A 16646-nucleotide genomic window follows, 5' to 3' on the forward strand; every position below is an offset into this window, starting at 1 on the left:
TTTGGCTTTAGATTTTCCTAATAAATGGGCAAGAATTAACCTGGTGTCCTCCATGATTCCTGTTATTTCCGACAACAAAGCACAACTTTGTGGCTTGCTTAGTTGGGGACACTAAATATTCAACAATAATATTGATCTGCCTGCACTGACACCATTATATGAGAACTGAACTGAGCTGGATGAGGACATCACTGTTCTCCATATTAATAACTTGGCAATATTGACGCAATATTCTTCTAGAAACCAACTGTTGCATTATTTTCATGTTATCTCTGTAAAGCTGCTTTGAAACAATCTGTATTGTAAAAAGCGCTACATAAATAAAGCTGACTTGACATTCAATTCATATTATCCATAATATTTACATTTATATGTAAATTTATATTTGGGTTTTTTAGAGGGCAGGTATGTTTTCAATAATAATCCTTTTTTTGAAAACATTATTTTGTTTCAGAGATATATTGATGACAGTTTTGTTATTTACAAAGGCTCTATGAACTGTCTAAGGCCTTCCATCAAATGTAGGCTACATTTCATGTGGATACCACTAATGTCAACTTTTTGGACAGTTGTATATTAGCCTAATTGTTAATAAACAAATGGTCAATAATAGACAAATCACGTGAGGCAGCGTCAGTGTGAGCCTCAGAGCGCCCCCTGCAGGGACTCTGCATCGCAACACATCCCTGCATTCGCGGATGCTGACTCCAGCTCAGCGCCAGTGGAGACGACAGGTGCTTCGTGCTGTTCTAATGAAATGCGCAAAACGGCGATTCTTACGTCGTAAACTGACACTTTGAATCTCGAATATGATGTGAGAGAAAGCGTGCGATCGTTTCCACCGTGGGAAAGGAGCGTTTACAGCGCAACTATGCTTCATCCTGCGCTTCATCATCATGTCCAGCGAGCGCTCATCTGTTCTCTTCTTCTCTGCGTGACGAGGACGGTCCTGATGACGCGCTCCTCCTCTCCAACATCTGAGCTCAAATCCCAAATATCGGGCGTGGAGGAACTGCTGGAGGAGTTCCGCAAGCAGCTCCAGCAGGACGAGCCGGGCCCGAGAGGGGGCGAGGGGGACGGGGACCGCTGTGTCACGGGCTTTCAGGCGCAGGAGGAGCGCATCATCCGCGCCAGCGCGTCCATCGAGCAGGGCGGCGCGTTCCTGTCCGCGCCGCAGAGCGTGTTCAGCTGGAGGGACTGCGTGCACGCGTGCTGCGCGCTCCCGCACTGCACTGACGCCATCATCCAGGAGGAGCTCACGCAGCCGGACGGCAGTCTGCGCTGTTACCTGTTCAACTGCACCTACGGAGGCAGGAGCGTGTGCTCGTTCTCCTTCCAGCCGGGCTTCAGCACCTACAGCCGGGCAGACAACAGCAGCAGAGCCCGCGAGCCCCCGGGGGGAGACCCCTCTGCTGCCCCGGGCCGTCCCGACACTGCAGCCGGGGGGAGACCCGCTTATGGGATCGGGGTGGAGGAGTCCCTGATGGAGGGTGGGTTTCTCCGGTTGTAGTGAATGTATAAGGGAAAACAATTAGACGAGATTTCCACAAAAATATGAGGCAGCACAACTGTTTTCAGCATTGATAATAAATAATCAGCCTATAATAGCAAAGTTTCTTTAGCAGTCAGCATGTGCTTTCTGAAATGTCATGTGACACTGAAGATATAATGGTAACACTTTACATTAAGGTTCATTAGTTAACATGAACTAAGAATGAACAATACTTATACAGCATTTATTAATCTTAGTTAAATTATAACATTTACTAATACATTATTAAAATCAAAGGTTGTATTTGTTAACATTAGTTAATCCACTGTGAACATAAATGATAAACAACTGTATTTTTATTAACTAACATTAATAGATACTGTAACAAATAATGTTAGTTAATACATTACTACAGAAAAATAAGCCAGGCACTTCTTTCCAGAACTTCAAGATTAGAGTTACAGAATGTGCATGTGAAGAGATGTCTAACTTAAACTTAGAAAGAAGAGAGTTACAGGGATAGTAATTATTAGGGATGCACCGAAATGAAAATTCTTGGCCGAAACCGAAAACCGAAAAAAGAGGAAGCCAAGGCCGAAAACCGAAAACCGAAACACCGAAAGAAATTATGCCAATTATTAGTACCATCGCATTTATGGCTATGACTGTGTACTAACTTTACTAAAATCAAGGCATTGCAATTGCATAAATTAATATTAAAGTTTCAAAGAATAAATCAATTAAAATTGTATGCAAATATTTATTTAGCACATTGCAAAGTATAAAATTAAATGTTTAACTTGACCCCACTCATGTGTATGTAAATGTAAAAGTATACTGGCCTGCAGAAAGGTTTAAAAATGAAATTTCTCTCATAAAAACAAAGTGCATTTAGGTCAATACTGCCACAGCCCATAATAATATCTGCAGCTATATGCTCATGGACGTGAGCTGCAAAAACCATAAACAGCTAAGGTAAACACACACACCTCTGAGAAATGACGGCTGCTCTGCACACACACGCAAGGTCTCTCGCTCCCTCTCTCTACCGCGCGCGCGCGCGCGCTACAAATGCTCGCTCGCGATTCCGGGAAACTAATTTGCGGGCATCAGGGAGCCGCTATCAATACGAATACGATGTCTGTTTGGGATGTCTGTGTTTTGAAAATCGCTGTCTGTGGGTCACTCTCATATATATAGAAATACGTCCACACCGCAGATATGTTGCAAGTTCAAACAAGCACGTAGGTCGCGGTATCTGCTGTTTGCGTCATCACTACATTTCGGTCGTATTGTTTCGGTGATAAAAGTCTTTCGGCCGAAAACCGAAAATGCACTTTTGGGCCATTTTCGGCCGAAAATTTTCGGTGGCCGAATATTCGGTGCATCCCTAGTAATTATGTAGAATTTTAAAGTGAAGCTCTTTCCATTTGTTGGCAACAGAAACTAATTAATGCCAGTCCATATCTTAATAGTAGAAAGAGAAGGATAATTGTATTTCCATTTGAACAAAGCTTTGGGATGACAGTGATTTTCCTAATAAGGAATCTTCTAATCCAAAAATTGTTAGATTGGGAAATTGTTACATTGGACATCGGAAAGCTCCAATCCTCCAATGTGTAATTGGGGCATTTCACTGACTGATACTCTGTAACTACAGTATGACCTAACCCTATGCAAAAGTTTAGGTGAAATAGAATTAATAACCCAGTCATAAACTTTAGGTGAGGAATCCACTCCAAAAATGTCAGTAAATTCAGTATGGGAATAAAAGCTGCCACCCTTCTTTAACAAATTCAAAACAAAAATTACACCTTTGTCAGCCCAATTCTTAATAAAGATATATTTTTTTCCACGCAGCACATTCTGATTGTTCCATATAATACTTTTTGCATCCACTCTTCCTGTGTACAAGAGTTCACTTAAAGGATTAGTTCACTTCAGAATAAAAATTTCCTGATAATTTACTCTCCAGGATCCAGGATCCAAGATGTTCATGTCTTTCTTTCTTCAGTCGAAAAGAAATGTGTGTGTACAATAAAGGGACACTGTACACAGATTTATGTTTTAATCTTAAAGGATTAGTTCACTTTAGAATTAAAATTTCCTGATAATTTACTCTCCCCCACGTCATCCAAGATGTTCATGTCTTTCTTAAGTCGAAAAGAAATGAAGGTTTTTGAGGAAAACATTCCAGGATTTTTCTCCATAAAATGGACTTCAATGGGGTCCAAATTGCAGTTTCAGTGCAGCTTCAAAGGCTCAACACGATCTCAGCCAAGTAATAAATAACATTTTCTAAAAAAACTAAAAAACATTTATATACTTTTTAACCACTAATGCTCGTCTTGCACTAGCTCTGCGATGCGACACACATTATGTAATCATGTTGAAAGGTCAAGTCTGATGTAGGCGGAAGTACCGACCCAGTGTTTACAAAGCCAACGTGCAAAGACAAAAACGCAATTAACAAAAAATAAAATAAAATAAAAGGTAAAAAACAACAGATGATTTTGAAGTTGGAGGAGAAAATGAGATGGAGTTTTTTTTAACTGGAACATGTGTGACCTTTCAACCTGATTACGTAATGCATGAAATCGTGGACGTTAAAAAGTATATAAATGTTTATTGTTTTAGAAAATGTCCGCTGGTTTGTCTAGATAAGACTCGTATTCCTCGGCTGGGATCGTGTCGAGACTTTGAAGCTGAACTGAAACTCACATCTGGACCTTCAACCCGTTGGACCCCATTGAAGTCACTATATGGAGAACAATCCTGGAATGTTTTCCTCAAAAACCTTCATTTCTTTTCGACTTAAGAAAGACATGAACATCTTGGATGACGTGGGGGAGAGTAAATTATCAGGAAATTTTAATTCTAAAGTGAACTAATCCTTTAAGATTAAAACATAAATCTGTGTACAGTGTCCCTCTATTGTACACTGAACTTAAAGGCTGTAGTTTTAAATAGTGTTGGCACAAAAAACGTGATTTTCCCGGGTTTGGGTCCCACAGGTTTGGACGAGCCGCCCCGCAGTGATGCGGGTCAGGATCTGGTGGTCCAGCTGCCGACGGACTGGGCGGTGCTGGACGGCAGAGACAGCACCGATGATCATGACATCTTACATTATGACTGGGCTCTTGTGAAAGGAGACCCCTCCGTTAAAATGAAGGTAAAGTCAGTCATCTCTCAAAGTTTAACACTCAACATTGCTCTGTGTGAACATCCTGACCAGTCGGACTTAGCAACGTTTGTGAAAACCCTCGCTGTACTATTGGTTTGTACCATAGACTTTAAAAATATATGGACGACGCCCCTTTGCTCTCTTCCATTGGTGAGAACTGAAGCCGCCAGTGTCCCGATATGGCGCTGACATCTTGGGGTTTGAGTCTGCGCAGTAGCGATCTCGGGACCAGACCTGCGCAGTCGTGAGCAGGAGTAAAGCCGCGAAATCAAGGCCCCGCCCTCACCCTCGGTGTGAAATAATTAATTATAGAAATTTAGATATTAAATTTAAAGCTCCAATCTCCTCAGTCCTCCGAAGATCCTGAAAAAAAGTCTGTTGGTGCTTCAGTGACTACTTCGCTCAGAGAACCTGTCAATCATGCATCACGTAACTAACTAAAAAACAACTTATTTTAAAAACAAACACTTGAATTTACATCAGCGTGATTAAAAACTACAGTAAATGACAGAAACCACCTTTGGAAAAAAGATATTTGAAGTGTAATTTAATTGTTTAGTTAGTCTCAAGTCCCGTTGAATAACACGGGGAGGCGGGGCTTATGACCTATACTAGGACCAGCCACCGGGGGGCGATCGAGACGCTTTGGCTTCACTTTTGAGAGCTTGTGCGGCACGCTTGGTTTGTACTAATGTTTGGTTTTCCAGCTAGATGGCAATTCAATTAGTGGTAATATCATATGGCACTCTCATTTGAAGGGCCCTATCATAGACCCGGGGCAATGCAGCGCCAGGCGCGACACAAGTGTCTTTTGCTAGTTTCAGCCCGACGCAGTTTTCATTTTCACGTCCTGCGCCACATTGTTTAAATAGCAAATTTATTGGCGCCATCTGTGGCCCATGGGCTGCTGGTCTGAGAATGAGGTGTGTTCTGGCGCATTGTTGGCGCGTTGCTGTTTTGAGGAACTGAAATAGACTTAGACAGTGACCGACTGATACCTGGTCTAAAGTCAATGGCGCAGTATTTATTTTTGTTATTTAAAGAGCGCATTAGTAATATGCGCCTATAAATGGGTCCACAACACACGTACACTCTGCTTATTACACACACAGGGACGCGCAGCAGCACACAAACATGCAAAATATTAAAAATGAAAGGATTATTACAATGTAAAAGATTATTATTGTGTACATAAAGATATGGTGGAATATATTTCAGTTTTTCCGCTTGGAAATTCCGGCATGTAAATAGCGAATCCGCAATGGCGCGAGCACAACTGGCTTTTTGCACGTTACGCCCAAAACACACCCATTACTCATTAAGAGAATAGGGACAACTCTTTTAGACCATGATGCGCCGGGAGCAAACTAGCAAAAGTGGATTTGGACGCGCCCTAAGTGCACTTGCGCCCTGTGCTTTAGACCATGCGCTTAGATCGGTAAAATAGGGCCCTTATAGTCACCGCATATTGTATCACTACTCATTTGCAGTAGTTTGACTCAGATCAACTTTGTTCCTTGTGTTGCTTAAAACGGCCAAATCTGACTTCCAGTTGCGTTATCGCTGCAAACTGCTTTTAGTTTGAATGCCTTTTAAGCAATAACAGCATCCTGTGGCTAAACTTAACTTAACTTAAACACAAAGTGCTTGTGTTGACTCGTACGCCATCGATTGCTATCCACAAGCGGTTACATTTATTTGTTTTATGTTTGTGTCAGTCACATTGTAATGCTCTCCGCAGAGACTGCTAAATGTAGATCTGAGTAACACCGTGACCTCAATGTTAATGCCGTATGTAGCATTCTTCTCCAGTCTTGTTCATTCTAGTGAAAAATATCTGTGATCTGTCTTCTGTGAGAGACTGCTGACAAGCCTAGGCAGAGTGGATGGGGAAGATCATGTTTCGGTCACTGCCCACAGAAAACAAAAGAACATTTCACAAACGGTCTGCATTCTACACGATTCACGCATGAATTTTTAGCTGCGAGAAATGAAATAACATTATTTTTTTAACGACCAATAAAACTCATTCGGGATTTTCAGTAACAATAAGATCATGTTTTATAAGCGTATAAATATATATATAAGCTGTCGTCTGAGTGTTTACTGGTCTGAGTGTTTACTGGTCTGAGTGTTTACTGGTCTTATGTCGTCTGAGTGTTTACTGGTCTGAGTGTTTACTGGTCTTATGTCGTCTGAGTGTTTACTGGTCTGAGTGTTTACTGGTCTTATGTCGTCTGAGTGTTTACTGGTCTGAGTGTTTACTGGTCTTATGTCGTCTGAGTGTTTACTGGTCTGAGTGTTTACTGGTCTTATGTCGTCTGAGTGTTTACTGGTCTTATGTCGTCTGAGTGTTTACTGGTCTTGTCGTCTGAGTGTTTACTGGTCTTATGTCGTCTGAGTGTTTACTGGTCTTATGTCATCTGAGTGTTTACTGGTCTGAGTGTTTACTGGTCTTATGTCGTCTGAGTGTTTACTGGTCTTGTCGTCTGAGTGTTTACTGGTCTTGTCGTCTGAGTGTTTACTGGTCTTGTCGTCTGAGTGTTTACTGGTCTTGTCGTCTTGAGTGTTTACTGGTCTGAGTGTTTACTGGTCTTATATCGTCTGAGTGTTTACTGGTCTTGTCGTCTGAGTGTTTACTGGTCTTGTCGTCTGAGTGTTTACTGGTCTTGTCGTCTTGAGTGTTTACTGGTCTGAGTGTTTACTGGTCTTATATCGTCTGAGTGTTTACTGGTCTTATGTCGTCTGAGTGTTTACTGGTCTGAGTGTTTACTGGTCTTATGTCGTCTGAGTGTTTACTGGTCTGAGTGTTTACTGGTCTTATGTCGTCTGAGTGTTTACTGGTCTGAGTGTTTACTGGTCTTATGTCGTCTGAGTGTTTACTGGTCTGAGTGTTTACTGGTCTTATGTCGTCTGAGTGTTTACTGGTCTTATGTCGTCTGAGTGTTTACTGGTCTTGTCGTCTGAGTGTTTACTGGTCTTATGTCGTCTGAGTGTTTACTGGTCTTATGTCATCTGAGTGTTTACTGGTCTGAGTGTTTACTGGTCTTATGTCGTCTGAGTGTTTACTGGTCTGAGTGTTTACTGGTCTTATGTCGTCTGAGTGTTTACTGGTCTTGTCGTCTGAGTGTTTACTGGTCTTGTCGTCTGAGTGTTTACTGGTCTTGTCGTCTGAGTGTTTACTGGTCTTGTCGTCTTGAGTGTTTACTGGTCTGAGTGTTTACTGGTCTTATATCGTCTGAGTGTTTACTGGTCTTGTCGTCTGAGTGTTTACTGGTCTTGTCGTCTGAGTGTTTACTGGTCTTGTCGTCTTGAGTGTTTACTGGTCTGAGTGTTTACTGGTCTTATATCGTCTGAGTGTTTACTGGTCTTATGTCGTCTCAGTGTTTACTGGTCTTGTCGTCTGAGTGTTTACTGGTCTTATGTCGTCTGAGTGTTAACTGGTCTTATGTCGTCTGAGTGTTTACTGGTCTGAGTGTTTAGTGGTCTTGTCGTCTGAGTGTTTACTGATCTTGTCATCTGAGAGTTTACTGGTCTGAGTGTTTACTGGTCTTGTCATCTGAGAGTTTACTGGTCTGAGTGTTTACTGGTCTTGTCGTCTGAGTGTTTACTGGTCTTGTCATCTGAGTGTTTACTGGTCTGAGTATTTACTGGTCTTGTCGTCTGAGTGTTTACTGGTCTTGTCGTCTGAGTGTTTACTGGTCTCATGTCGTCTGAGTGTTTACTGGTTTTGTGTCGTCTGAGTGTTTACTGGTCTTGTCATCTGATCTATGCAGGTGACTCACCCAGGCCTGCTGAAGCTGATCGGACTCAGAGAAGGGATTTACACCTTTGAGATCACCGTAACCGACACAGCAGGACAGAAGAGCTCTGACAACGTGTCGGTCAGTGTGCTCGCCCCTGCGCCAAACGCTGAAGGTCAGACATTACTGCTTTACAGTCAAAACAACATTTATTCAGACACCTTCAACATTTCTCACATTATCACATGGTAATAAAATATGACAAAACCTCAAGTTATCAAATCAGTTGATATTTCACTGGTTTTGGCCATCCTTCTGTTAGACTGTCTCACAGATGAATAAGGTTGAATAGCTGTCAGCTGTTTAACTACACAATTAGATAATACCAATTTAGGTCAACATCATTTTTGGTCCCAAATTCGGTCCAAATTGGTCCCAAATTTAATGAAACAATGGTTTGAAACAATGTGTATTGTGTAATATATATATATATATATATATATATATGTGTGTGTGTGTATATATATATATATATGTGTACATGTATATAAACAGAGATTTTGGGAAGTTGCTTTTCTAAATTCACCCCCTTAAAAATACAGTACTATCGCAAGAAATAGAAACACTAGTAAGAGGGAAATAATCTAGGTAATCTCGTTAGTTGAATCACTAATCAACTAGTCAATTGCTCCGCTTTTCGATTATTATTATTATTTGTAAAACAATATTTGTTTAATCATAATATATGACCTTTAACACTGTTTTCTTACTGCTGTACATGTGTTTTTATTGTCTTGGTTTCTTAAAGTATTGTTCTGATGTCTGTTATGTGGAGACCCTTGTAATTGCCCGGTTGGGGTTAATTAACTGTAAACATGAATCTGTATGGACGTGACACAGATGTGTGTGTTTCTCTGAAGTGTGTACAGGTCACTGTTCTCGCTATCAGTTCATGTGTGATGATGGCTGCTGTATTGACATCGGTTATGCCTGCGATGGAAAGCAACACTGCCCTGACCGATCAGATGAAGATTTCTGCCAAAACTGTAAGCCTAGACCACCAAGCCTTTCTCTGGCCATCTTCTCAAAAGCCTTTTCAGTACCCCAATTATTTTAAGATGTATAAAAGTGTTTGGTCTGTTTTATAGTTGATACTGGTCACAAGTCCAACCCCTCCTCTAAACACGGGCTAGATATAGAAAAACCTAAAGCAGGAGCCCAGACGCCATCAGAGATACAGCTCACTGACAGCCCTAAACCTGAACAACACCAACATTATGGCTTCATCAACCAAGGTAAAGCTCAAGATACATCATTCAAAGCACACACACACACACACACGCGCACACACACATTCAAAGGAATAGCTCATAAAAAGTGAAAATTTCATCATTATTTAGTTACTCACTCTAAATGTCTTGAAGAATGTTTAAATGCCTTTAAATAAGCAAGACATTACTGAAGACAAATCACTCTGACTGCTCAAACACATGATGAGTTCAGAATTCATCCTTTCCTTCCATTCTCTTCCAACAGCTTTCATTAACAAAGCCTGTCTATGGCCATATTTACATTACATGGTACAAGTGACCCAATTCAGAATTTTTAATTTTTTTGTGGCACAGATCAGATATGACCCACGAATGTGGAAGCAGGAAACAAGCACATGGATTCCGATATTCTCAGATCGGTTTCAGACCTCATTCACATGTGGAAATAAATCTGATATGAATCGGATATATCAACTCGGGTGGACACCAACCGTGATCACATGACTCTTTTCAATGCCAAAGCTGCAACAAGGGCTCTCCTCTTTTTTTTCTCCGGCTTAAGAGACAAATGTTAAAAGATGGTGCGGAAAGCAAAAGCTTGTAATATAATTTCATCTGCGTCCATTGCAATTTGCGCCATTTTTAGTTCATTTTTGGCCTAAGCTTTTCCCGGACAGTACGTCAACCCTAAGTGTGTAGTAAAAATGCAGATATCGGTTTTGAATCACTTTTAAAAGAAGATGTACGCTGGTCATCAAAACAATCAGATATAGTCAACAAATCGGAATTGGGCATCAAGACCTGCAGTGTAAATGCGGCCTATGTCTATACCCTTGATAGTGTGTAGAGAGCAAAAGTGTGTGTGTGTGTGTCAGATCCCTGTGCAGCGCCCCCAGTGGCCGGCCCGTGTAAAGGGGTTTTCCCACGCTGGTATTATGATCCTGAAACGGGAGACTGCCAGCACTTCCAGTACGGCGGCTGCAAAGGAAACCACAACAACTTCCTCCAGAAGTCGGATTGTGTGAATGAGTGCATTCAGAAACCATGTGAGACTCGACCACCTTTGATAGTGATGGGAGAAACAAAGCTTTTTAAAGTTTTGAATCAATTGAACCGTTTGCTTCGTAAAACGATTCACTGTGACCTCTGCTGGTCAGAGCAGTGGAAATGCAACAGAAACTCAGGCCAAACATGCATAAAACAACCTTTTACAAACGCTTCCTTGAAAGTAAAATCTTTACTTGCAATAATCATCTAATAAGATTAAAAATCAAGTGTTCTTTAATCAGTTTTTGGCTCAGCTAAACAGGCCTATAAGAGGCTATTAACTACTATTATTCATTTTAATAGTACTTAAGTCTAACTAAAACATCTACAAATGTATATGATCAGAGATCAGGTAAAACCCACTGACACTTGTTCAATGGTTCGCCAATCTCAGTGACTCCTCATGATTCATGGGTTCACAGAGATCATCGCCCACCAGCGGTGAACCATTGGCATTTCGAAACGTTATGACGTAACGAAGCCTTGTTTACTGAAATCACGTGACTTTGGCAGTTTGATATGCGCTCTGAACCACTGATTCGAAACAAAAGATTCACAAAGGTTTCGAAGCTTCATGAAGCAGAGTTTTGAAATCACCCATCACTATTCTCTGATTAGCTGATTCAATTTATAAAATAAAATTTATTTAATTGAGAATGCTGTGACTCTAAAAATGATTATTTGCCATCTTTCAGCAGTAACAAAACATCAGGCCACTGCAACTCCATTACCCAGCAGGACAATATACACATGTATGTACAACAACATCAGGTCTTGTTTCTAATGATTTAAACATTGTAAATCTAATGCACGTTCACTCCGTGGTTTCATTGATTTCAAAGAAGAATATAGTTTCCCCTTAAAGTGAAAATCAAAGTGTGCTTTCACGAACAGCATGTACTGTTAACATCAACAATGCGTGTTAGTGTCTCATGCCCCATTATTGTTTTTTGTGTGACTTTAGTTAGGGTAGTCTATGGAAGCTTGTTTTAAAATAAGAATAAAAAATAATAAATAAAAAAGCTATTATAACACGCAATCGCGACTTTATATCACGAAATTCTGACTTTCTAACACAATTTGTGACTGTTTTTCTCACAACTGCGCATTTACATCTCGCAATTCTGACTTTCTAACACAATTTGTGACTGTTTTTCTCACAATTGTGCGTTTACATCTTTATAACACGCAATTGTGAGATATAAAGTCAGAATTGCAAGATGTAAACTCGCAATTGTGAGAAAAAAAGTCGCAATTTTCTTGTCAAAAGTTTTATTCTGTGGCGGAAACAAGCTTTCATAGTAGTCAGACTCTGTAATGTCCTTGTGTTAACTTTGCTTTTGATCAGATTAAATGGCTGCAGCTCGTAATGATAGAAACAACTGCTCTTCTGTGTGCAGCTCCCATAGCCTCGGCCCATGAGGAGAAACTGCAGGATCCTCTCTTAGAGCCAGCGTCTAAAATATACCGTGTGCTGGAAGGACACCCACCCCCTGAATCAGGTGCGTCTTACTTCACGAGTCCCCAAACACACACATACGTCACTTATACTTCTGTGTGTGTGTGTATTTCCTCAAACATTTGAAGTGTGTGTGTGTGTAGGTGCAATCCTCCCGCTGGCTCTGGGTCTGATCATCAGCGCTCTGCTCTTGCTGATGGCGGGCGTCAGGCTCTGGCTTGTGCGTCGCAGACTGAAGAAAGCTTTGCCTCTCACCACAGAAGAGTCCGATTACCTCATCAATGGCATGTATCTGTAGCAGAACAGCCACCTGTCAATCAACCCTCCAGTCTGATGCACTGTTTGTGCATGAGTGTGTGTGGTAGAGGATACTTTAGTTGTCAAAAGAGTCAGGAGTAGCCAGCCCTGCTCATGATGCACCAGCTGTGCGTAAGCTACAGTGACAGCCTAGTCTACGTTCAGACTGCAGGCAAATGTGGCCCAAATCTGAGTTTTCTCATGACAGTGTGAACGGCACAAACCACATGGAATCTGATCTTTTTAATTCTGGTTTGTGCCACTTCCATATCTGGTCCTAAATCCGACACAGGTCAGATGTTTTGTAATGCGATCACAGTCTGAACAGTCACATCAGAATTAATGTGACTTTCATGTCACTCTAGATCAACATTTGTCTCAGTTCTGTGCTCATGGGAGATTTTACACACCCGAAGTTATCAAGACAGTTGTTAAAGGTAGTCAGTGAAGGACAGTGATGTATCAGAGCTCATAAGTATTACAGTGACGGCTCTGTATACTAGCAAAACATGAGGGCTCGTACCATAAATGTTTAAAATCTCTGCTCTCTTTTTCACATCCTCGTCTTTGTTTTTTACATCGCCTGCGCATAAATCCGCTGGCTTCAATATATTGACATTGGCCACATCTAAAACAACAGTGCATTACAAAAAAAAAAAAAAATCAGATCTGAGCAGTGAATCGGACGTGAGCACTGAGGCTCGCAGTGTGAAGCCCAAATCACATCTTGCGCACAACTAAATATTTTTGCACCATTAAGCTTAGTTGACTCTGCGTATAAACAAAATATTTCTACCAGCCTCCGACAAGGAGTAACGCAGCATATCTCAGTATATATCAAACTGCATCAAAATCAGACTTCAATCCTTGAGACATAAATGATGTTGACATTTACACTCGTTTAGATTTTAAAAGAGAAAATTACGTGAATAAATGACTTGTCTTGAACGCCTATGTGTGCCATGTTATAAATGACAAATTTAATCAATCATAATAAATGTAATACATTTTTTTGTTTTTGTTTTTGTAATATTATTTATTTGTGGCTCCTTATTAAATTCAAACACAGTTTCAGAATGTTATTAGTTGCAAACCAGCTAGTAATTCCCATGACCCGAGTGTGGACTTTACGTTCTAGTTTAAGCAGGACCTTACGAACGGCTGGTGCAGAAGCTAGAGATGCCGATGAAACACACCTGAAGCTCATGACCAGGTGTGCTGGATCACATGACCAGGTGTGCTGGAGCAGGGCCAGGTAGTTCTCCGAAAGCAGGGTTGACTTCCACTGATCTATTGATTGAAGATCAGAAGCATTCTTGCTGTTGGTAGTGCAAAATGACACAACTATCTCTCCTATATAGTATGCCAAAGTAGGTTAAGTCAGTCTCAAATCATGGTACCTTGAAAATTTGAAAATAAAATATCAATCATGTGAATGAATATTTTTTTAATGCAGCATGATATACCACAAGCCTGATGCTTCTGTATGACCTTAAATGAGTCTTGCAGTATCACTGAACATTTAATTCGGGAGAATGTCTGAAAATGTGCTCAGCCTTAGTAGGATAAACATTTAAACCAGTATGTTTCTGTATCCTTACATGAACTTGTGCTTGACATTGTGTTTTTTATGAATCTCCGTCCAGGCCAGGGAATACAGGCTTAATTATTAGAAGTATTGGTGCCATCTTAAAAGTTCTAGATTGCAACTTTACAATTAAAAACAGACCATAACAAGAATTCCTTGGATTAAGAAATATGGCCTTATATCAGAGAATATCTGGTTAGGACTTGAAAGATTTCAGTGTGGTTTTATGGCTAACTGTGATATTAAATACTAGTCTGTATAATTAGTGTAATTGTGCTAAAATGTTTTGAAACTATATATGATTGTAAAAAATGTCACATTATATTTGAATAATCTTGGAGAAATACATTGTAAAAAATCAATTAAAATGTGGACCAATATATGAGTCTCCATATTTTGGATTTTTGGATTTTGTCACATGCATGCTTAATTGTGCATACATAAATGTGTGCGAAAAACCAAAGTTTGCCAGCGTTGTCTTACAATGATTCAATTCAATTCACATGTTTTTGTATAGCACTTTTCACAATATATATATCGTTTTTCAAAGCAGCTTTACTGAAAATGCAAGTGTCTACTTTACAATTTAGAGTGATCTGTTATCAGAGGTGACCGTCAAAGTCATCTGTCAAACATGGACAGTTCTAAGATAATATAAATCATTAGCTAATATCATGTATTCATTTAGACAGAAACAATGATCTGATTAAAGTGATTAATACAAGTTGTGATTATAATGATTACAATAAATAGAACATTTTGCAGTGGTGCTGATTCAGAGTTGGCGTCATCTAACTAAATTCGGTGAAGAGCTGATGAATTGTCAAGGACAAGTGTGAAAAAAGTTGATTTTTACAAATGAAACCATGGCATGCATTCAAATTTAGTTTCTAGGCCTTATTGTACAAACGTCATTAGCATAAATAAGTTTGAGCCGTTGGAGGCGCTAGAGGGTTTTAGAAAGATGCTATGGTAAATGTTTAAACTGTTTTGAATTTGTGTGCCAAATTTCATAACTTTTCTTTGTTTGGTTCTATGTGCTGCTATAGACATGCCCTTAATAAAAAGTTAATCTGCATAAATTTGAAAAGTTAAAAATTTGTTTTAATAGAGTTGGTTTAGTTTAGGATTCGTGGATTACAAGTAAATATGCCTATAAGTGGGGCTAGACTGTGTTATTCTCTGTCATAAAAAACTACATTTACTGTGTAGAGACAGTGGAGCCATTTGTGCATTACAACAAAAAAGTCTTGGTGTAAGTTATGCGTCTAATTCTACAGGAAAGGGCGATGCAACACATTAACAAAATTGCTTATCATACAAAATTATTTTTTTTTTAATAAATGTGCTTGATATCTTAATACTGTATTAATTAACAACATCCTTGTTTAGAATGTTTATCATGTTTATTCATGCACTCTAAAAATGCTTGGTTGTTTCAACCCATTTTTGGGTCAAATATGGACAAACCCAACCGTGTAAACCACAAACAACAACCAAGGTTTTTTTGAAGATAAGCATCAATTGGCATGTGATCTGACTAGCTTCTACCAAGAAAATTCACACCAACAGTCTGATTGTACAGCCAGCATTTGAAGCTAACAGAAATATAGAGGGATTGCTTTCTCTTCTCATAACAGTTCCTTAACGTGTTATTTGCTATGCCCAATTATATTACATATATTAGACCATATGCGCCAGAGAAACGAGGGCGCCGCCATCTTAGAATATTGTCTTTGAACTTCCGTTTTTGCGGTCGCTCTGTATATTTCTATGCATTTCTATGGCGCTGCTGTCCAGGAGTAATTAGCTTTTGAAGTAGATTTACTTAATGTAAAGTTAACGAAAGTTATGATGAGGATTGTAATGTTTAAAGCAGATGATTAAACAAATGTAGTAGACGTGGAAGATTTTAAAACGAGCCGTTCATTCATAAATACGCAAGATCGCTGTGAAAATACAGACCGGAAGTCAAAATACAACGAGGGCAGCGATGAAAAGGGGCGGGGCTACATAAGGTCATGTGACATGTCATTTGTGCTTGTTTGACCTGCTCTTCACAGATACGATAGTGGCAGCGATCTGAAATACTCAAGGCATACTGAGAAGTGAAAACAAATGAGCAGAGAAGCATTTTGTGGCATCTCATGTCCAAAAAAGAATGAATAAAATAGTTCTGGTGATGAGTGGGTCTGTTGAATAATCATAACAGAGATGAGGATGTCAAAGAATACTGAGAAGTGTCCAAGGATCAGGTCTCTGTCCAGTGTAATCGTTGAGAAATGAATAAGCACTTTAAATGAGTGAAACATATTGTTTGGCCATTGTAAATATATGGACATGAGACAAAATGTTCTTGAAACTTTATATAATTAAAAGTCTACTTCTCTTTGGAGAAAACAAATGGGATTTTATTGCTGGATCCCAACTGTTCAGGTTCAACACACCCTGAAGGAACATGTGAAGCCATGAAAACTGAATCACAATGGGTCAGATGAAGTAGCATTATCAACACTAGAAGGTATCATCGCTAAGATTGTGTGAAAGAAGAGACGAGAGAGTGAA

At 39.8% G+C, this 16646-nt stretch overlaps 1 protein-coding gene across 1 annotated transcript; it reads left to right on the plus strand.

Moving 5' to 3' along the window:
• Window positions 1–688: 688 nt before the first annotated feature.
• On the plus strand, window positions 689–14474 carry lrp11 (low density lipoprotein receptor-related protein 11). Its single transcript, XM_081378660.1, has 9 exons — window positions 689–1490; window positions 4507–4664; window positions 8453–8594; window positions 9340–9465; window positions 9568–9714; window positions 10566–10736; window positions 11433–11489; window positions 12138–12239; window positions 12340–14474. The coding sequence occupies exons 1-9, from the start codon at window positions 872–874 to the stop codon at window positions 12492–12494; spliced, it is 1677 nt and encodes a 558-aa protein (XP_081234786.1). The 5' UTR covers window positions 689–871; the 3' UTR covers window positions 12495–14474.
• The last annotated feature ends 2172 nt before the right edge of the window (window positions 14475–16646 follow it).

Source organism: Scardinius erythrophthalmus, assembly GCF_964197995.2.
Source record: "Scardinius erythrophthalmus genome assembly, chromosome: 11".
Lineage (NCBI taxonomy): Eukaryota > Metazoa > Chordata > Actinopteri > Cypriniformes > Leuciscidae > Scardinius > Scardinius erythrophthalmus.

What these genes read in the sequence shown, in the direction of transcription:
- lrp11 (XM_081378660.1), top strand. Translation starts at nt 872, where the DNA reads ATGCTTCATCCTGCGCTTCATCATCATGTCCAGCGAGCGCTCATCTGT. An exon ending in GGAGGAGTCCCTGATGGAGG is followed by an intron (nt 1,491 to 4,506) that starts GTGGGTTTCTCC and finishes TGGGTCCCACAG; the next exon opens with GTTTGGACGAGCCGCCCCGC. An exon ending in TGAAGATTTCTGCCAAAACT is followed by an intron (nt 9,466 to 9,567) that starts GTAAGCCTAGAC and finishes TCTGTTTTATAG; the next exon opens with TTGATACTGGTCACAAGTCC.